Source organism: Gopherus flavomarginatus, chromosome 2 (assembly GCF_025201925.1).
Source record: "Gopherus flavomarginatus isolate rGopFla2 chromosome 2, rGopFla2.mat.asm, whole genome shotgun sequence".
Taxonomy (NCBI): Eukaryota; Metazoa; Chordata; order Testudines; family Testudinidae; genus Gopherus; species Gopherus flavomarginatus.
In genome coordinates this window covers 101564547-101587134 of record NC_066618.1, presented here as the reverse complement: position 1 = coordinate 101587134, position 22588 = coordinate 101564547, and the positions used below count along the sequence as shown (strand labels likewise).

Sequence of the window (22588 nt, the reverse complement as noted above, 5' to 3'; positions counted from 1 at the left end):
TACACAAATGAAGGTTTTCTCTTTTCCTTTTCTGGGAACCATACTACAGTGATTATATGTAAAATCCCTTGATAGGGGAAGCCACACAAGTTTTCTAAGTTGTGGTCAGAGATTAATATAATGTCATGTTACATTTAGAAAATGATAAGGCAATCCTCCAATAAATAAACAGAAGGAAGAAGGAAAACATGAGTTCCTTGGCAAGTCTTTGAGCAGAGCCAAAGAACAAATAGTTTAGACGAGAAGAAAAATTATTTACACGTCCTCTATTTACAGATAAATCACTGCTATACTGTGTGTACAAACTATTCCTGGTGTATGCAAACAGTGCAGTAGGATTCTTTGTTAATGCCTGTATTAAGATTGCCTGCTTTTGTCTTCTCTCTTTCTCCACACACACACACACACACACATATCTCTCTGACATATGAAATGAAATAGTATATAGTATACTCTCATTTATCCAAAGCTCCACATTATCTAAAACCCTTCCTTGTCTCCTAGCACGAGATACAATGGAGTGGAGCCCCGCTGCCATGACTAAGGTGGAGAAAGATGAGTCCCTGGCTGCGGGGAAGACCACCCTGGTGCCGACTAGCTCCTGTGGCAGCACAGGGAGCCTTCTGCAGCCCCACTGTTACTGAAGTGAGTGAGCAAGGCCCTGACAAAGGAGCTGAAGATGGCTTCCTGCAAAGCTGCAAGGCCAGTGACACATGATCTTGAAGCACAAGGTGCAGAGAAGGCTATGGTTCTGGTGGGGACCCTGGTGGGGCTGAGCAGAGTCTTGCCAATAGTCGGTGCTCTGCCCCTCCAGAGCCACAGCCTCCTCACTGCACCTTACACCTTCAGAGACAGTGCGGCAGCAGTCCTGAGGCCATGCAGGGAACCCTCTGCAGCCCCACTGTCATGTCAGCAGGGCAGAGCAGTGACTCCTGGACAAGACTGCAAAGTGAAGATGATGATGACGACAAAGCCTTGGTTCTGGCGGAGGCCACTGTGCTACCTAATGGCTCCTGCTATCTCAATAAACAGAACTCCTGATTAACAAAGTAAAATCCATATCCCCCATGCTATTTGGGGATCTACTGTATTACATGCCAGACTTGAAAACATGAGATAGTGTTTCCCTGCCAATACGTAGGAGCAGGATTTTATAATTGTACTATGACAATTAATGTATGATTTGATTTTATCCTGCCAGCGGCCCTTTTTGAATAGCAGAAAGGAATGACAGACTAGAACAATCCTTATGACTGATTATGGTCACCCTTTTGTTTTAGGATAAGTTATAATATCTACTATGGTTTCCTATATGTATTTCAAATTAGGCACTCTAGTTAAAGATACATTTCTTTGTTTCAAGGTTTTAGTAAGAGACAGGATCTTGTATTGTGTCTATGTTAAGGAGATTAGAGGAATGTTGAGGGCCTGAAGCCCCAATGTGAATTGTTTTAGTTACAAGATTTAGAAGACTTGATTTACAGTGTATTCTGCTGAATATAAAATACTGCTGTCCATATACCTTTGAAGGTTTCTGTAAAGATTGTTTCTGCAGGGCTGCCCAGAGGATTCAGGGGGCCTGGGGTCTTTGGCGGTGGGGGGATCCCCGCTTCGGCAGTAATTCGGCAGCAGGGGGTCCTTCCACTCCGGGATCTGCTGCCGAAGTGCCCCAAAGACCCGCAGTGGGGACCCCTGCCGCCGAATTACCGCCAAAGCGGGACCTGCCGCCGAAGTGCCAGGTCTTCGGCAGTAATTCGGCGGCGGGGGGTCCTTTCTGCCCCAGAGTGGAAGGACCCCTCGCGACCGAATTGCCGACGATGACCTGGAGCGGAAGTAGCTCCAGGGGCCTGGGCCCTGCAAGAGTTTTCCGGGGCCTCCGGAGCGAGTGAAGGATCTCACTCCAGGGGCCCTGAAAAACTCTTGTGGGGGCCCCTGTGGGGCCTGGGGCAAATTGCCCCACTTGCCCCCTCCCTGGGCGGCCCTGTGTTTGTGTGAATGAGGAACGCATGCATCAGAAAAGATAAGGTGTGAAAGCCATCACAAATGTTCAGATGGTCAAGAAAAAGTGATAGACTTGGAAAGACCAGGAGACAATCAGAAAACATCCACTGTATCTGACCCTAAACATGTTAGCAGCATTGACAACCTCAGAGGTGAGGCAGTCACCCCTGAAGGTGAGACAACAAATAGGAGATAACGATGGGAAGCCGGACAATAACCATCAAATAGTAACAGCAGAAAACCCCAAGATTAACACCACTTAAGGACTAATGATTACAGGATGACATTGCAAAATGCATAGACTGAAACGGGAATTTACAACTATAAAGCTGGGGTGTTTTGCTATGGAACTTTGGATTCAGTCCTGAAAAGCCTCGGAGCATTGGATCCTGACCAACAGAGCCCAGCTCCACACTCGTGCTCAATCTAACTGGCCATTAGATTGACTCGAGCTACAACAGACTGGTAACTATAAACATCAACTGGCAGGGGAGAGGGAGAGAGAGAGACAGAGAGTGTGTGTGTGTGTGAGAGAGAGAGAGAGAGAGAGACTGAAAAGCATATGCTAACTGCTGTATTTTCAATACATGCGGCGTATTTGCCTTCTCCTCTATAAAAGATCCTGTGTGCTTTGTATAGCATAACAAATACACCAACAGGTCTTTCTGAAAGAGTCAACCTGTATGGTTTGCAAGTACAATGCTGTCATGAAACTAAATACAGTAAACTGACCTGCAATTTAATATTCCTAACTAGTTTTTTTTTTCAGTTCCTATAAAGCATGCCATTGTTTTTCTTTATCTGAAACCAAGGGCAAAATTCTGTGTAAGAAAATGCACTGATTTCAGTTGGATTTATGCATGCACATTGGAAGGCAAAATTTCATCTTATGGTGTTGGCCTGATAGGCTCATAAAAAAGGCAAAGTTAACAATTCACTCGTTGTAAACCATGAACATCAGAAGGCTTTTATGAACTTTTATAATTAATTCATGCCCACAAGCATGTCTTACATCTAAGTGCTAAAACCTGCCCAGGGGTGCATGCATACAACCCCCTGCTGATGCACATGTGAGCACTGTGTATGTGTCTCAGGGCAGAATACCGCCACAATACAGCCACTTGCCCCAGCCCAGAAATGATGCAGGATCCTTTACATTAAAAGCACAAGAAAGCCCAGCATATTTACTTCTTTGCAAATTCTCCTCACTGTGCTAAATTAAACAGAATAATAACAGAGACAAATCATACATTAGAAATAGTTCAAAAACAGCCAGGAGGAGGGAATAGAAAAACGAGGGGTGCAGTATCAATTCACTAACACTAAATTACAACAGAATACTTATGGAAATCCACACGAATGCCAAATGAATTACTTATCAGCAGTACCATAAGAAAATATACCACAATGAATTCATAGGTCTGAGGCACTTAAAATAAAGGATAACATTTTAAATGTCCAGCTATTAGTTTTGTTTGATATTCGTTTTAATTGCATCTATCATAATGAATTAATTTCACCATCATGCAGATACATTATGTGCTTGCATTTATAATCCAGTCTTAGTTAAGTGTCAGTAAACAGATATTTAAAATCAAATGTTATCAGAAACAATTACTGTACCCATTATGTCTTTGAAATGGCAAGTTAGGGGCTTTCTAAAATGTACTCTCTTTCTATGCCATTTTACCGATACGGTAGAAAACTTGCTGCAACAACTAATATTTTTGCTTGCATCAGAGATAAGTTAGCTATAGCTTGTTAAAATCGAATGTTTATACACCAGTGTGGTACTGTATCAGAAAGTTATAGAGCGAAAAGATAACCTAGTGACAGGCATTAATATTAATAAAGATATACGGCAGTCTTGGCACAGCCATCTTATTGTGCAGCTTCTTTTCCCACTATTTGCAAGGTGGCGGGTTGCACACAATATTCCAGCTTGATCTAACACTGAGGTTAACTGAAGAAATCAGTGGGCCAGATCTTGCAACCCTTATTCATGTAAAGGTCTCACTGATTTCAATAGGAGTTATGCCTGAGTCAGGGCTGCAGGATATTGCTTCAAGTAATTTACTTATTACCTATATTGAGCAATCCTTCAATCAAAGCCATCTTGTTCAATGATTAGCCTCCCTTTTCAGAAACACAGAATTTACAGAAATCTCTCTCATTACAAAAACTGATTTAAGTAACAAGCAACCCATAGGCTAAATCTCAGAGGTCAAAAATCACAATGATACATTTATCTACCTTTCTGTAACCTTTCACGAGCAGCCACAAGAAAAAATAAGTAAGTTAACTGCCTGAACAGGTTACCTCAACATCACACCTGTTGAATTGTTCAGTTAAGTGGAACTCCAGCAGAGATGGTAATTAAGTGACATTTCACTCTCAGCCTACCTGGGGTGTTCAGCAGCCTTGACATCTTGCAGGAGTAGGAGATGTACTGCTCACAGTATTCAGCACTACTGGTGATGGCAGAGATCTGATCCATGGTGGCACTGTAATTAAGCTGTAATACAGAGTATTTTTCCAGGCCATTGCGTACCACTGAAGTCTGCATCTGCAGATCATGAGACACAGTTGACCACACTTTATCCTCTGGAAGAAAAAAGTAAAGTAAAAAAACATTAATGGATGAAAGAAATTGGAAGTGAGTTAAAATAATTATAGTTTTTGACAAATAATATTGAAATTGTAGACAGTGTCTCTGCAACAGGTGTGTGAGAGAGTGCGCATGCACAAGAGGGGTGAGAACAAGTACGGCTTGTGCATGATATTCACAAGATATTATTTTACTTGAAATAGATCAAAAATATGCGACAACTTGACTGCACTGAATGTAGGAAGCTTGATTGGTTTCCTTGTTCCTGTTTGTCGCTGTGCTAGGTGCTCTGTAAGAGCAGCACGTTTTCACTTGTGCGTGGAGGCTGCCTTGAGTGATGACAGTCATAGAGACTCCTCTGACAAATGAAGATTAGCTTTGATCAGAACTGGATTAAAAGAACATGAGGCCTGAGGCTACAGAGACCTAGGGATTCTTATTGCAAGGAAAACTTCAAGCATACACAGTATTACCGCATTCCAGGCTGCCTGCATGCACAAAACTAGTATTATTTTGTGACACTGTGACATCAGAGATGCACTACAAAATAATGTGATTACATATATCATAATGTTTGACACAACAAAGCAAAATATATTAGATACTACTGGAGTCAAGGGCTTCAGATAGTTTGTTGGTCCTGGGCCATAGTGCCAATGACCCAAGATTGTCTCTGCTCTGGACTTGATGAAGTTTTCAGAGCAGGTGGCTATGACACAGATTTCAAGGGTAAGGAAGAATAAAAGTAGGATACATTTTGTTATCGTCATGGCTTCAGCAGGGATGTGAACAATGGCCAAGGGGAAAAAAAAGAAACTCGAATCTTTGGTCAGGAGAAACACAGCAAGATAGGTTGCATCTCAAAAAGATTATTAGTGCACTTACATAAGGAACATAAATACAATAGCCTACCAACTGGTTAAGTGCGTATCAAGTCACTAGAGATAGTATTTCTGCAACATCTGTTTTGGTCAGTGCTATAAGAAACCATAGTGGGGAGATAACCTTAATAGTGAAACAACATGCTTCCTATGTCAGCAGGTTTAAAGTAGCAGTCAAGGATTCCTTATTGCAGGAGTTTAGTTTAGAAAGGAAAATAAGAAAAGAAATATTAGATTTACATAAAATAATGAGTGGCATAGAACAGGTATAATGTGCTCCTATTTACCATCTCGCAGTAGGACATTCAATGAAGCTGAAAGGTAACAAATCTAAAAGTCCTCAACAAAAATAAGTTTGCACAAAGCTCGCTGAATAAAAATCACTGAGGTTCAAACATCTCCATTAGTGACTGTTTTACTATTCAGTTGCTATGCTGTGACTTGGATAAGATGAATTGGTTGTTTCAGTCAAGTCCCAATTGGACAGGTACCAACATCAGAAAACACTATCACCATCAACATTTATTAGTAGACTTGTCAATCTAAGCATAGCGGCCAAGGACTAAAATAGGCCAAGAGTTTAAACTACTGTTCCTAGAGGTGGTTCCTCTAGGTCAGGGTTGAGGAGAAAAGAAAGGCAAAAATATTCTATTCTATTTGGGTATTTATACAGTATTAATCACTACAGCATGAAATGTTTTCCAGAAGTGCATTAAGAGATGTAACTTGTCATGCATAGTTCTGTTTTTCTCCTCAAGGAGAAAATTGACCTTGTGTTATTTTTTTTCTCTCTGCTGTGCTATTCACTATTATTATTGAAGGCCAAGTCAAAGAAATGTATCTTGCATTTGGACTGGAGAGTGCTGTGGTTTGAGGCAGTTGTTAGATCCTGTGAGAGTTCACTCCTGACTCTTGGACTGGTCCCCAAGGGAACTCTGTGTCCTCGGCAGACCATGTAGACAAATGCAGTGGACTGTTCTATTATGCCTAAGCAGCAGAAGTGTTGACCACAGATGGTCCTTGTCTCATAGATCCAAGTAAAATTTGAACTGCTCCTGCCTATGCTGAACCTGTTTTCTGCATAATTATAGGACTTTAGTCTTCGGGGAAGTCATCTGCCATTTTCCATGAGTACTATATTCACTTAACAGATGTGCTATCCAGTAAGCAGAATACTTTAAATATAGGAGTCTATGTAAATATGCTTATGACTCATCTGTGCAAATTTCCATCCCTGTTAATGGAATTTGTGTAGCTAAATCCAACATGTGAAGCTGAACATTTAACACAGGGGTGGGCAAACTACGGCCCACAGGCTGGATTCCAGCCCACCAGTCATTTTAATCCGCTCGAGCTCCCTCTGGGGAGCAGGGTCTGGGGTTTGCCCCGGTCCAGTGCTCCAGTTGAGGAGTAGAGTCGGGGGCTGCTCCACGTCGCTCCCGGAAAAAGCCATATGGCCCCAGCATTGCAGCCAGGGAGCAGGGTTGGGGGATCACTCCATGCAGCTCCCAAAAGTAGCTGCATGGCCTCGCTCCAGCGCTCCAGCTCCCAGAAGCAGCAGTGTGTCCCTGGGGGAGCCATAGGGGTAGCCAGGGGTCTCTGCTCTGCATGCTTCCCCTCCCACAAACGCCACCCCTGCAGCTCCCATTGGCCAGGAACTGCAGCCAGTGGGAGTTGCAGGGGCAGTGCCTGCAGAAGGGGCAGTGTACAGAACCACTAGGCCATGCCTCTGCATAGGAGCCATAGAAGGGACATACCACTTCTTCTGGGAACTACTGAGGTAATCGCCACCAGAGCCTGCACCACTGAGCCTCTCCCCATGCCCCAGCCCCCTGCGACAACCCTGATCCCCCTCCCATTCTCTGAACTCCTTGATCACAGCCCAGAGCACTCTCCTTCACCCCAAACCCCTCATCCTTAATCCCACCCCAGAGCCTGCACCCTGAACCAGAGCCTTCACCCCCTCGCACACCAGCCCGGAGGCCCCATCCCGCACCCTGAACGCCTCATGTCTGGCTCCACCCCGGAGCCTGCACCCCCAACCAGAGCCCTCACCTTCTCCCACACTCCAGCCCCAATCTTGTGAGTATTCAAGGCCCACCATACAATTTCTATTCACAGATGTGGCCCTCAGGCCAAGAAGTTTGCCCACCCCTGATTTAGCACCATGTTATTTAAAGGATTACCTTAACTACCTGAAAATATTTTGAGCCATTAAGGCCTGTTTTAAAACCTCTTAAAGTTCAGAGAAAGGTTCTTATGGAAATCAATGGACTTTGGGTCAACTCCATAGTAACATAGTTATCAGTCACATATGCAATCACTATATTGTGTCAGGCTGTTTTGGATTATGTGGCATCATATGAAGCTATATATGTATGTAACTCATATGGTGTAACATACTCTAATCAGATGATCAAGAACAAGGTTAGTAAAGCAGATGGATCCTCCACAGGGAGCACAAGTAGCTAGCCAAATGAGATGAAGTTCTGCTGGTGGTGTAAGATGGTGCTTATCTTATTCATATCTATAGTGTATATCACACACAATACAATACTACTCTTGCCCCAGAAAATATTGGAACCAATATCTGAATATTGTGCTAATTTACCTCCAGGCAGATATTTTTCTTATACAAAGGAGACTTTTAGCTATTTCCTACTCAGAAATATAGAAATTCCACAACAATATATTATTGGAAGATAGGGTGGAAAATTATTTATATAAATTAAAAGATACTGTATTTATATCAATATTAAAATAAGGAGTATTTCACATTCCTATTTTCCCTTTGTGCTAGACCGCACAAGGGAATCTGCTACGCTGTATTCTCACAGACAGGAATGTCTGGTCTCTGTCACAAAGGGCTACATATTCATGGCCTTGCTAGAGTTCTATCTGAGATAGTATCAGAGGGGGAGCCGCGTTAGTCTGGATCTGTAAATAGCAACAGTGAGCCCTGTGGCACCTTAAAGACTAACAGATGTATTGGAGCATAAGCTTTCATGGGTGAATACCCACTTTGTCAGATGCATGTAATGGAAATTTCCAGAGGCAAGTATAAATATGCAGGCAAGACTTAGTCTGGAGATAGCGAGGTTAGTTCCATCAGGGATATCTGAAATAGTATATGCCCTACCAGCACACCAGCTGCACCGGTTCTGAGGGCCTCTCTCAAGGGGCCTGGTCCAACTCCAGTTAAGCATAGGCTCTGGCTTGAAATGGTTTCTATTATATACAGGGTTTCCAGTTTGGTTCAATGGCTCTCAGCACCCTCACTGTACAAAATGTTCTAGCACCCCTGCAGTTAAGTCAATGGAAAGACTCTCAAATGACTTTAAAGGAAGGTGGGTTGGGCAATGAGTCCCTGAAGAGGGAGTTCTGCTCCCCTACTGGCTTCGAGTCAGTGCCAAATTGAAACCTCCCCCTAAAGGGATTTAGAGAAAGGACCAGGCTTGCAGACCCCAAACAACCCAGCAGTGCAATGTAACTTTCCATGAGGGCTGTGGAAGGAAGCAGCCAAGCTGACTGTGAAGAAACCAACGATAAGAGTGAGACAGACAAATGCTGGTGTGATACATATCAAGTTCTTGTTTGTTTGTATAGTTTAAAAATACTGCTTTACGTGGTAAAATAGATGCTCGATTCTTTGTTAAAAGCATCTTAAAATCCAATCAATTGTGCAGCAAGGGATGAAACTTTACCCTCCCCAACCTCCACAAATGGACTGATACTTCATCTACAAGGGGCAGAACAGCACCTCATCTGAATGAGAAACACTTCTTGGAAACATTGGACACTGTGTTGATAAAGATATTGGTCTTTAGGATGAGACAGAAGGCTCAGATCCTTTTTGAAAAAAACAAAGTAAAATAAACAGGACTGTTAAAATTCCTGGCAGAATTCTATGTTGGATAATTAAATTCTGCCTACCTAAATTCCCTGTGGAGTTTTTATTTGGGTTAATTTATGCTTCAATTCCCCTTTCCAAAAATTGGTACGTAGAGTTTGTTCCTAGCGTAAAATGGTGGCCACTGCTCGTCATAAGAGGATGGACGCAATCCTACTAATGCAGCCTGTAAACCATTTTGGGACCTTTGTCAGAGGTATAACTACTATCAATATATTATAAACAGACAGCTTTGTTATACTTTCTCATATGCATATCTGCAATATTGGTTAGAAGAAAAGTTCTGCCTCTTTCTGCACTCTGGAAGACTGCAGAAGGCTGATTAGAATGTTCCTGGCTTAGTGATTTGGCAAACTATGTTGGCTCCCAAGGCTCAGTGGAATGGATTGCTTAGCATTATATGAAAATAAATTACAACACTTCTGAAACTGGATAAACGGCAAAAGAAAAAAGGGTTTTTTAAAATCAAACATTTTTGCCATGAGAAAAAAAATGTCATGCAATATAAGATACAAGTCTTCTACACCTCTCAGGCAGAGACTGAAAAAATATATATCTCTTTTCTGGTGGAAGAGATGCTCTACCTACCAGGATAATACTTCACCAGTCTCAGTCCTTCTTTTTCCATTTAGAGGTTCCTAGTGATCTATATGAGGTATTCTAAAGCCTCGTCATTTTTGGGTGGGTGTCACATGGTGACTGGACTCTTTAAAAGGGTGACAGACCTAACTGCACCTGTCACTGAGCCTCCCAGCTCAGGCTACAGGGCTTGGAGTCTGATGATAGCCTAAGGAGCACCTAGTCCTTATAAGGACAGCAAGAGGTCAGTTGAACTGGAGAATTGCAGGAGTCCCTCATCCAGAGGGAAAAGAACTCTGGGGCTACAGCCTGCTTTGGGTAGGTGAATCGCTTGTGTGTGTGTTACTTCATGATTCCTAGTAGAAAGTAATGAATTGTGCCCTGAGGCAAGAGCCTGAAAAAGACTAGGGTATGGCATCACTCCTTCCTGGGCATGTGAGACAGCCCAGCCATTTACAGTGTGCCTACAAAAAAAATTGTCATTTCCCCTCCCTCATTTTAACAGGTTCTTGTTCCACATGATCACACCATTACGGCTAGCCTAGGAGATTTGAAAAGGATAAACAAGAAAGTTCCTTGGGATATACCTCAAAATTATTTGACTCATATCACATATAAAATGTGTGAGAGAGACTGTGTGTGTACAGACACATAAGTGTTGTTGGTTAAGCCCAATCATGTTTCTATTTTAGTCCTAGTTAGTTGTTTATACCGGTTTATATATTCAAGGTTACTTCTGCAAGGAAAAGAGATAAAAACTTTTGTAAAGAATGCTAAGATTCTCCTTTATGTTTCTAGCTCCTCAGCTGTGGAAGGCCTGCAGCTGTGGAATTCACAGGACCTCACAGGCTGACTCTGTTCTACAGCATGATGGATCAGCATTCATGTCCCACTCCCCGTCAGTACCTAGCCCTGGAAGGGAAAGCTAATGATACAACTAGCGAACCAAATTCATTGATGAATCCTGGTCACGTGCCACCTGAGGCATGCTGTGCATACACTAAGAAGATTCCAACTAACACTCTGCTGGGGAGTTGTAGTGTAAAATGTTAAATCCTCCTTTAATCAACAATGTGATCTGTCATGTCAAATTTTGCTTATCCTCCCCCTCCAATAATTTCTAATTCATTTGCAGAGAGTCATATTATGCTCTCAAATACCCGTGTATTAATGCAGGGTAACTCAGTATATTCTACTCAATGTAAGTTCTTATAACATTGCCATAAGAACAACCATACTGGGTCAGAACAAAGATCCATCTAGCCCTGTATCTTGTCTTCTGACAGTCGCCAAAACCAGGTGCCCCAGAGAGAAAGAACAGAACAGGTACTCATCAAGTGATCCATTCCCTATTACCCATTCCCAGCTTCTGGCAAATAGAGGCTAGGGGATGCCATCCCTGCCCATCCTGGCTAATAGTCATTGATCGATGTATCATCATAAATTTATTTAGTTCTTTTTTGAACCCTGTTATAGTCTTGGCCTTCACAACATCCTCTGGCAACGAGTTCCACAGGTTGACTGTGCGTTATGTGAAAAAATACTTCCTTTCGTTTGTTTTGAACCTGCTGCCTATTAATTTCATTTGGTGACCCCTAGTTCTTGTGTATAAGAAGGAGTAAATAACACTTCGTTATTTACTTTCTCCACACCAGTCAAGATTTTATAGACCTCTATCATATCCCCACTTCGTCATCTCTTTTCTGAACTGAAAAGTCCCAGTCTATTTAATCTCTCCTCATACAGAAGCTGTTCCATGCCCCTAATCATTTTTGTTGCCCTTTTCTGAACCTTTTCCAATTCCAATATATCTTTTTTTGAGATGGCATGACCACATCTGCTCACACCTGGCCAGCCGAGCCTGCCCCGGAGCTCGCCTTTTTGACGGAGAGCTAGGAGCAGCAGCAGGCCACTCAGCTGCAGCAGCAGCAACAGCAACAGGCCACCAAGCTCCAGCAGCAACAACAGCTGGTCGAGCAGCTGGGAGTCCAGCAGCAGCAGCTGGTTCTGGACCTGACAGCACAAAACCAGGAGTTCCAACGACAATGTTTACAGCAGTGGGCGATGGTGCTGCCCCGGCCCACAGACCTCCAGCTGGGAGGCATGGACGGGACCCCTCGACTAACTCCGCCCATAAGACTGACCAAGATGGGCCCGCTGGATGACCCCGAAGCTGTCTTGGTGACATTCAAAAGGGTGGCCCAGGTTTCAGGGTGGGCCCCCGACCAGTGGGCCACCCTCCTGGCCCCATGCTTGACGGGGACGGCGCAAACAGCATACCGGGGTCTATCCACGGAGGATGTCAGGGACTATACCAGGGTGAAGGAGGCGATTTTGGATGCCCTAGACATCAGCCCAGAAACTGTCCGGCAGCGGTTCCGGAGTCTCGCCTACAGTGCAGGCGTCCACCCCCAGTTGGTAGCTCAGGAGCTGTGAGACCTATGTAAGAGGTGGCTACAGCCCAACAGGCAGAACCCTGAAGAGCTCATGGAATAAATTGTCCTGGAGCAGTTCCTCCATATCCTCCCGTCGCGGGGAAGGGCTTGGGTCCTCTGTCACCAGCCCCCGACAGTCGCAGTTGCCGTCACCATTATGGAGAACTTCCTGGTGGCAGAAACCCCGGTCGGGCCGGGTACGCAGGGTCACCCTTCAGGACTCGAGCGCCCCAACCCCGAGAGACGGGGGACCACCCACACCGAGCCACGGACTCCCCCGTGGGGTCAGGAACCCCGCTATAGGTGTCCCAAGGGTCCATCTCATCACACCTTTGCGGGCCTTGAGACCCGGGCTGGCCGAGCCCAGCGGAGTCCCCCTACGAGCCAGAAGAGTGGATCGACCAGGCCCGGACGGTCTGAAATTGGGTCCTGGTTCTTCTGCGGGAAGCATGGGCACCTCCAACAGGACTGCATGGAGATGGAGTGCAGCTTTGGGCACGTCTGCGCCGGGGAAAACCGTGCCCGATGGCCACAGGCTGCCAAAGTCACCGTGCCCGTAGTCGTCGGGGTCTGCCAGACGCGGGCCCCGGTTGACTCCGGCTGTGGGCAGACCCTAATCTGCCAAAGCCTCGGCTTCCCTGAAGACCCTCAACTGGGAACTATCCAGCTGCGGTGTATTCACGGCGACATTCGACCGTATGCCAGTGCCCGCGTCCCCATTTCCGTGGATGTAGTCACACGAACCATCGTGGTCGGCCTGGCCCCACGACTCGCCTACCCTGTGATCTTGGGACGGGACTGGCCCGAGTTTCCGGGTCTTCTGAGGTCACACACGCGGGAAGGCCCCGAGGTCACCCCCGCCTTGGAAGGGGACTGCCCCGAGGACCCGACAGAGGAGACTGAAGAGGCGGGCCTAAGAGCCAGAATGGCACATTGGATGACCTCCTACCGACGCCAACTGACAACGCCACAATCAACACAGACTTCTTCCAGGACCATAGGGAGGACCCCACCATGGGCTGGGCGTATGAACAGCTCACGGCGGTCGACGGCGCCCTGATTGATCCAGCCCGGGCTAAAAGCTGGACCCATTTCAAACTACATCGTGACCGTCTTTACCAGGTGGATAGGGATCCCCGCATCAGGAAGGTCCAGATACAACTGTTGGTGCCTCGGTCCCACCGATGAGCAGTAATGAAACTTGCCCACGATGTCCCAGCGGCCGGGCACTTAGGCCAGGAAAAGACCCTCGCCCGAATTCTGTCCCGGTTTTTCTGGCCTGCGGTGCACCAGGAGGTGCGGAACTACTGTAGCTCCTGTCCAGAGTGCCAGATGGCCACCCCTTCACGGACGGGCCCCGGTCCCCCTAATTCCCATGCCCATCATGGAAACACCATTTGAGCGGGTAGCGATGGACTTGGTGGGGCCCCTCTCGAGAAGCCGGGCCAGGTTCCTCTACGTCCTGGTCATTGTGGACTATGCCACCCGCTTCCCCGAAGCTGTCCCGCTCCGGAGTATCACGGCGAGGACCATTGCCCATGAACTGGTCAAGGCCTTTGCCCGTGTGGGCCTGCCCCGGGAGATATTTACCGACCAGGGAACCAATTTTACCTCCCAGTTGCTGCGGCAGGTCTGTGAACTCCTTGGGATTAAGCAGCTGCGCACCTCAGTGTACCACCCGCAAACCGACGGCCTAGTGGAGCGGTTCAACCACACCGTGAAAGACATGCTGCGCAAATTCTCTCCGGAGGACCTGCGCCAATGGGACCAGTTGATCCCCCCGCTGCTCCTGGCCATCCGCGAAGTACCTCAACCCTCCACCAAATTTTCCCCCTTTGGGTTGTTGTATGGCCGGCGCCCGAGGGGGCTCCTGGACCTCATGCGGGAGATCTGGGAGGAGACCCCTTCACTCACTCAGGGCCTTCTACAATATGTCCTCCAGCTTCAGGACTGTCTCACCCGAGCCAAGATGCTTGCTCGAGAAAATTTGAAGGCGGCGCAGGAGGTTCAGGCCCAGACCTATAACGGGGAGGCCCGGGCTCGCGAGTTCCAACCCGGAGACTGGGTGCTGCTTCTCTTGCCCTCCAACGAATCCAAGCTACTGGCCCGCTGGCAGGGGCTCTATGAGGTGGTTCAGAAGGTCGGGCCAGTCACCTATAAGATTAACCAGCCCAACCGCCGGAAGAAGACCCAGACGTACCATATTAACCTCTTGAAACCCTGGTGAGAGCAAGAAGGCCTCCTGATCAATCCCTGTCCATCAGAGCCGGAGTTAGGGCCCTGGGCTACGCCGCCAAAAGACCCCATGACACCCCAGCTCGGGGCGCCACTAACGGAGGAGCAACAGAAACAGATCAGGTGCCTCCTACAACCGTTCCGTAGCACTTTCACTGCCCAGCCAGGCTACATGACCCTCGAGCACCACACCATCCAGACTTAGCCGGGGGTGGTGATCCGAGAGTCAACTAGGCGCTTACCCTATTGGATGCGGCATATCATCGACGAAGAAGTTCGGGCGATGCTAGAGCTGGGCGTTATCGAATGGTTGCAGAGTGAATGGCGCAGCCCTGTAGTCCTGGTTCCTAAACCGGATGGCACCCAGCGCTTCTGCATCGATTTTCGCTGTGTCAATTCTATTTCAAAATTTGACGCGTATCTGATGACGCGGGTAGATGAGCTGCTGGACCGGTTAGGCAAGGCCCGCTTCCTCACGACCCTTGACCTCAGCAAAGGGTATTGGCAAATCCCCCTCGACCCTGGGTCCTGGCAAAAGACCGCGTTTGCCACGGCCTCGGGCCTGTACCAATTTACCTGGATGCCCTTCAGTCTCCATGGTGCCCCTGCAACGTTCCAGCATCTCATGGACCGCCTTCTTCGTCCACATCAAGAGTACGCAGCCACGTACCTAGACGATGTTGTCATCTACAGCGATCACTGGGAAAACCATCTGGAGCGTGTGGTGGCGGTCCTGCGGTCCCTATGGGCCGCAGGGTTGACCGCCAATCCAAAGAAATGTCATATCGGGTGGCAGGAGACCACCTACCTGGAGTACATTATCGGGAAAGGACAAGTGAGACCGCTCGTGGGAAAGGTCCAAGCCCTAGCCGCGTGTCCACCCCCCCACCACAAAACGGCAGGTGCGCCAGTTTCTCAAACTGGCGGGCTACTATCGGAGGTTCATCCCCGACTTTGCGTCCATTGCAGCCCCTTTAAAGGGACTTCTGACTAAGACTAGTCCCCGATGGGTAGAGTGGACCCCAACATGTGACCGTGCCATCCAGGCCCTCAAAGACTGCCTCTGCCACGAACCCATCTTGTACAGTCCGGACTTTTCCCGAGGGTTCGTCCTCCAAACGGACGCCTCAGAGGTGGAACTAGGAGTGGTCCTGTCCCAGGAAGTGGATGGTGAGGAACATCTCGTCATATATCTTAGCCGGAAATTGTTTCCGCGAGAATGGTACTATGCCGTGATCGAGAAGGAGGCCTTGGCGGTAAAATGAGCTTGTGATGCCTTGCGGTATTACCTCCTGTGGGCCCCCTTCATACTCTTCACCAACCATGCCGCGCTTCGCTGGTTAGCTCAGATGAAGAAGAATAATATCACCGCATGAGCCACATATCTGGCGCTACAGCCGTTTGCTTTTACCATCCGCCACAGGGCTGGTAAGGACCATGTTAACGCGGACTTCTTGTCCCGCCTGGGAGACATGGGGGGGGCTGACCCCGACAGACAGGAGTCAGTCTTGAGGGAGGGTGCGTGTAGTGAAGTGGTGGGATCCCCCACAGCCCCGCTGAGGGACAAACCTCCCCCAACCTCGCTGTGGGTGAAGCTGCCAGGTCCTGCGCCCACCCCTCAGAGGTCACGGCGCAGACCCGGAAGTATAAAAGCTGACCTGCAGAGCTCAGTAGGAGCCCAGCCACTGCCAGGACCAGACGTCTGCAGCCGCTGCCGGCTGGAGCTCACACCCGGCCAGCCGAGCCTGCCTCGCGCTCGCTACCCCGAGGACGACTGGCTGAGCCTGCCTCACACCCGCTACCCCAAGGACGACTGGCCAAGCTTGCCTCACGCCTGCTACCCTGAGGAGGACTGGCCGAGCCTGGCCCGCACCAGCTACCCCGAGGAAGGGTCGAGCCTGCCTCGCACCCGCTACCCTGAGGAAGAGCCTAGCCTGCCTCTGGCCAGCTACCCTGAGGAGCCACTGAGCCCACCCTCGCACACTTACCCAGAGGAGCTGATGGTGGTTGAGATCACTGGTGACGCTACGAGGACTCAGGTACCCGACGAGGGGGAGAGTGAAAGTAGCCCGGGGGCAGCCGACCCCAGTCTGGCTGCAGCATTGCCAGAGCCAATGTCAGTGTGTTGCGGCCAGGATCCCCACTGACAGCAGTGAGTTCTGCCGCTGCTAGGGCCCCGGGCTGGGACGCAGTGGAGTGGGAGGGCCTGCATCCCCCCTGCCACCCAACTTTTGGGTGGCAGACTCCCCCTTTCCCTGGCCTGAGGAGGCCGAGACCTACTATTGCTGCTCAGCCCTGCCTGAGGGTCTGAGCATACTAACTCTGTGTTTGCTGCCCCGCCTTGACCTAGGGCTGGGGTTAGACTATTGCTGCTCAGCCCTGCCTGAGGGTCTGAGCCTACTGAGGCTGTGTCTGTTGCCCTGCCCTGACCGAGGGCTGGGCGAGAGACTATTGGTAGCGAGGCAGTGGGATCCCCCACAGCCCCGCTGAGGGACAAAGCGCGGCCGGGCCGCACTACAGGGACCTTGTCAAAGGCTTTCTAAAAATCTAAGTACACTATATCCAGTGGATCCCCCTTGTCCGCATACTTGTTGACCTCCTCAAAGAATTCTGGTAGATTGGTGAGGCATGATTTCCCTAAACAAAAGCTATGTTGAATCTTCCCCAACAAATTATGTTCCTCTAGGTGTCTGACAATTCTGTTCTTTATTACAGTTTCAACCAGTTTGCCTGGTACTGAAGTGAGGCTTACTGGCCTGTAATTGCCAGGACCACCTCTGGCACCCTTTTTAAAAATTGGCGTCACATTAGCTGTCCTCCAGTCATTTGGTACAGAAGCTGATTTAAATGATATGTTACAAACCACATAGACATAAACATAGATAGAGTTACTCAAGTATAGCAAGGACCAGATTTTGGCCCCACAGTTAGCATATGTAAACATAGCTGAAACAAAGACTATTCCCCATTTTCTGCAATGTTATTCCCATTAACAGTAACTGGATTGTGTATTCCTAGCAATTACAGTTACTATATTAATACTGCGTGTTTCTGTAACACACTCACAATTATTTTAGGAAAGAAATAGTCACATACTACAATAAGTACAAATGCTTAAAACATTTATTTCATTTAGTAAAATAACAGCCTAGATAGCCATATATGTACATGCATGTGATTGCTAGAGCAGCCAGAAATTAATGTGGGCCCTTACTCTTGGTAATAGAAACTCTGATGTTTCTTCATTTATAAATGCGCTCAGCTAGAATGACCATTATTATTCATTATTCCAAAACAAATACATTTTAAAAAAAGTTATTGTTGAGAGTCCCTATCAAACTAAAGAGCAAAAAAACGTATTACAGGCATGTTATAATGAACCCAAACCCAAGCATTACAAATCCAGGAAAATCAGAATTAAGGTTACACTTAAAAGAAATCCAAACATATTAAGATATGGAAATGTATAACAACATAATGATAATGAAGGGATTTTAGTATTTGGGGTCTCATCTTAGGTTAAACTGATTTTTTAAAGACAGATTAGCTTTTTTTTTGGTTTGTTTGTTTGTTTAAATCCTCTTTTTTTGCTACAAGGCAGAGCAATGGTTGCTTGGGGGTCTTAACTATGCATTTTCATATCTTATGTCTGAATTTCTTAAGTGTAAACTCCTCTCTGAATTTCCTGGGTTTTGTAATGGCTGGTTCTGGATGATTATAACTTCCCAACACATTGGCTGCACTGCATCACCAGAGCAATGCAAAGCACCTAGCACACTGAATCTGGCCCTTAATTTATAAGTGACTTGAATTCAGCCATAGAACCTTTAAAGAGCCATGACAGTCGGGCCAAGTAATCTACCAAGGAAAACTCTTGACAGATGTGTACAATCCTGCTCATACCATTGACTCATTACAACCAATAGATTAGTTACATGCAAATTATCTGTAGAGGAAGACTGGTGGCTGGCTGAATTATCTCTGATAATAGCATTAAAGAGTTACCTGAGCTCTTGACCTGACCCTATTGTAGCCTATATAATTATAATTAGATACAAGAGTCATTAATAACTTAGCTTAATTGCATCCTAATTTCTTTGGATGTAGGTTATGCACAAATAAGCCTTCAATTAATTTTAATCATGTGGAAAGTTTGAAGAGTCTGCATTTTTACATTATTCAGATCATTCAGGACAAACAAAAGACTGATGTATAATATGTTACTCTTCTTTAAGGATCCATTTTTAAATATAATTTAACTCACACTAAATAACAGATCTATTTGTAAATCATCATAAAATTGATTTAGTACTCAAGGATTAAAGGGTATAATGTTTGGGGAGGAGTGACTGTAGTTTTCATACATTACAAAGAGGCCTAATACTTCCATTAAGTGCAAAACAGAACTCAAACTTAACTATGGAGTCACAATCAATTGCTTCCATAGTCACTTAAACAACCAAAGTAAAATCTTCATGGGAAAGTACAGTGTTTTCTCTCCTCAGTAGCAGGTTCTGTCTGAACACAAATTGACAGCTGCCTCTGTACCAGTGAGAGGAAACTTCTTAAAGATACAGTAAACAGTAAACAGAGGAATAAGAATTCCTAGCTGCACACATCACACATTAACACGTTGACTCCTTCACTGGAAGGGATGGGACATCACAGAAGACGATGACCTATTTTTTTCTTCAAATTTGTGTGTCTCTTACTTTCACTTCATATCGTATGTCCTAGATGTAAAGGAAATGGCTATAAAGTGTAAGTTTTTTTTCTTGTTGCGATGAATAGGCCTTTTAGGTTTTTTTTAATCTAATATAGGAAGGACAAAATCATAGATCTATTAATCTGTGATGATCTAATTTGTTATGTGGGTTAAGGGACCAGAAATGGCTATGAATTCTATGAGTAATAATAAATAAATTTAGATTAGACTCCGAATTCCTCAGGCACTAGGGGCAGTTAGGATTAAGTAGGTTTCCACTAATTTAGTCAATATATTAATCCCTGTTGATGCCCTTCCCTTTTTCCACTGAAGACTATTGGAAGTGGGTGTAAGTCAAGTAGAATGACCAAAAAACACCACCACTTTATGGAACTGATCATCTATTTCCACTATAGGAAATGATAATGTGACAGCAAAATACGCTATATAAAATGGGCAATAAAGATTCTTGCACACTGGAAGTTTCTTCCCACTACAGCTCTATTAAACGTATATAAAAAGGCTGACCGCAGTTCACATTGATGACAGTCCTCCCTACTCACAGGTACATTGCACTCAAAAAATAGAAGTGCAGTTGATTTTCAAGTTTCTCTAATCAACAATCATTCAAACTATCTCATTCACTATTAACATAACTTTCAAGGGATTTGTCTCACTGCATGCCTAGTGGGTGAATTTTGGATAACAAAGAAAACATGACACCATGGCAGAAATCCTCTAGACCAATTTCTCCAACTATTTAACTTCTTATATTTTCTTATAACTTTATTATATCTTGGTGACTCTTATGAAACCAAATAGGTTTCAGATGCTAGAAACCTGATGTTCAGGAAAGGAAGGAGTCAGGAAAGGGCCTTCTTATGGCCCAATCCTACTTGAATCAAAATCAATAGGAATTTCTCCAGCCATTTAAATGAAAGCAGGATTGGGCTTATAGATGCATTCATAAGAAGGCCCTTTCCTGACTGCTTTGTTTTCATGGCTTCTTTACCAAGACGATAATAAATTTCCTCATTTAAATATCAACTTAATTGGGTATTTTCTTTTAAAGCTTTTTAGATTTGATACTGTAATAATGTACACTTTCTTCATGTATGTAACTGTGTTTTTCCCCTTCTTGAAGTAACATTATAGGCATTAACTATTTGATGAACATATTGTAACTGTGCGCAATATGAAGGCCTATGGCCTTTATCTTTTTGGAATGTATTAAAATGATAAATATATACTATGTAAAATATTTCAAAAAAGATATAGTGGATAAGTTATTGGAAAAGCTTGCGGGGAAGATAGCATTACCAATGTAGCTTAGAGAAAAAATACTGAAATGAAAAGGTTACTCTTTGCTAACTTGTTGGAATCCTTTGGCGATATTATTGAAATGGTAGACAAAGAGGTTCTTATCTGGATCACTGGAGACTATTTCAAAACATTTGACACAGCTACACATCAAAGGCTAATGTCAAGAGTGTCTTGAGAAACAGAATAAAGATCATTTGTGCCGCTGAAAACAGTGCAACAATGCAATGCTGAAAAATGGTGCCTGGAGGCAAATGGCTTAGATCAGCTTTGGGACCCAAGGAAGAAAATGTTCCTCTACCAAGGCGTTAAAAGAAAGCAAAATTTCCAACATGATGCTATATTGGAAATACCAGTAAATAATGAAGCACAGTACAGTCACATGGAGGAGGACTTGGATCATTTAAGTGCCTAGTCTAACAGATGGCAATTGCTGTTCGGTGTAGATTACAGAATGCTAAAGTCAAGAATAACGAGCATAAAAATTTAACTGTGCAGTTGTTTCATCACAGTGACTGGCATACAGCAAGGCCACTGGATTTCTACAATTCAATGGCTTTGAACCTGGCAACTGAATTTATCTTTTGGGACTGCATCCTGGGAAATCTTCAACCTTCTGACTGCATAAAACAGTATGTATTTTTCCTTGAAATTTGATTTCCATCTTGTCTTAGCACCTAACAGATGCATACACATGAAAAAGAAATTAAACAACCCTGCTTTCTTCGTGTCTCTTCTTCCCTTATAAACAGCATTACAACATTGTTGGGTAATAGTCCAAAACAGTGCATCCTACAATAATGCTAATGCCAGATTGTGGAATATTACTGTAAAATACTGCAGTATATTTTAAGAATGTATTTAGAAGGGCTCCATCACAAACAGGAATTCTTACTGGTTTAAGTGGATTAGCCTGACCCTTAAGTGAAAGGTTCAAGGTGACTTCCCTGACCAGCACATTGAAAACAAGGATTACCTGCCATCCCCACTAAAATGAAAAGAACTAGATCAACTCCTGCAGGCTAAGCATTGCTACCTCCAAGTGCCTGGGCCTCCTTCTCTCTCCCATCATCACCCTCCAAGTGCACGGATTCTCCATATAATACTTTCTGCCAGAGTTTAAAAGATCCTGGCATGTGGTACATACTTTCAGTCACTCTTCCCAGAGCAGGGTTCTCCACCACTTTCCCTCATACCCAGTTAATTCTTCTGACCCCCTCTGAGCTGCTGGAGGAGTGGATATTGTACATTCATTCTATATTCTATTCTTTGATTTTTGTAGCAGGCTAATCCTTTAGAAATCTGGAAGTTAGGCAGCATCCTGAAATTGTTTTTTTTTTTTTTTGGGGGGGGGGGGGACTTACAGAAATAGTGGTTTTTAGGAAATAAAGGACTACAGTTTCAAAAGAGCAGCCTCTCATTTGCAGGAACAACATGGACACACAAAGTCTGTATGCAAAATTGCATGTCGGGCAGAACTCTGAGTATTTGCACCCCTAACTATCTGGTTTTGGATGGACATGATAACTAGTGGTGCACATATGCTGATTTGTGCCTCCCCAAGTAATATTTTATATGAAAAATCCATTAAAATTTGTGAAGGAAAAAATAATTCTGCAAACGGGAAGGCTCCCTAAATGTTAAGGCAATTCAGTAAAACATGCAAGCATTTCATTAACTGTAAGGACGAGAGTAGTCCCATTTGAGGTCAATTGGACAACTCATGGGAGTTTTGCAAGGGAGTTCTCCAGGTGAAGGAGGAGCAAATACAGCATCTGTGGGGTAAGTGACGGTCTGTAGTGTGTATGTGTGTGTATGTTTGGGGGTTACTTGCTGTGTGCTGAGCTTATGTTTGTCAGTCTGTTTGTTTGTTTGTTTGTTTGAAGGACCGTGTGCTGTGGCTGGCAGTTGGAG

At 45.3% G+C, this 22588-nt stretch overlaps 1 protein-coding gene across 1 annotated transcript in view; it reads right to left on the bottom strand.

Annotated features, from left to right (window-relative positions):
• The window catches only part of CNTNAP2 (contactin associated protein 2), a 1698090-nt gene that overhangs the window by 434762 nt on the left and 1240740 nt on the right, over positions 1–22588 (bottom strand). The window contains exon 13 of the mRNA XM_050937667.1: positions 4405–4605. Coding sequence (XP_050793624.1) covers positions 4405–4605 — 201 coding nt within the window. The remainder of the gene's footprint in view (positions 1–4404; positions 4606–22588) is intronic.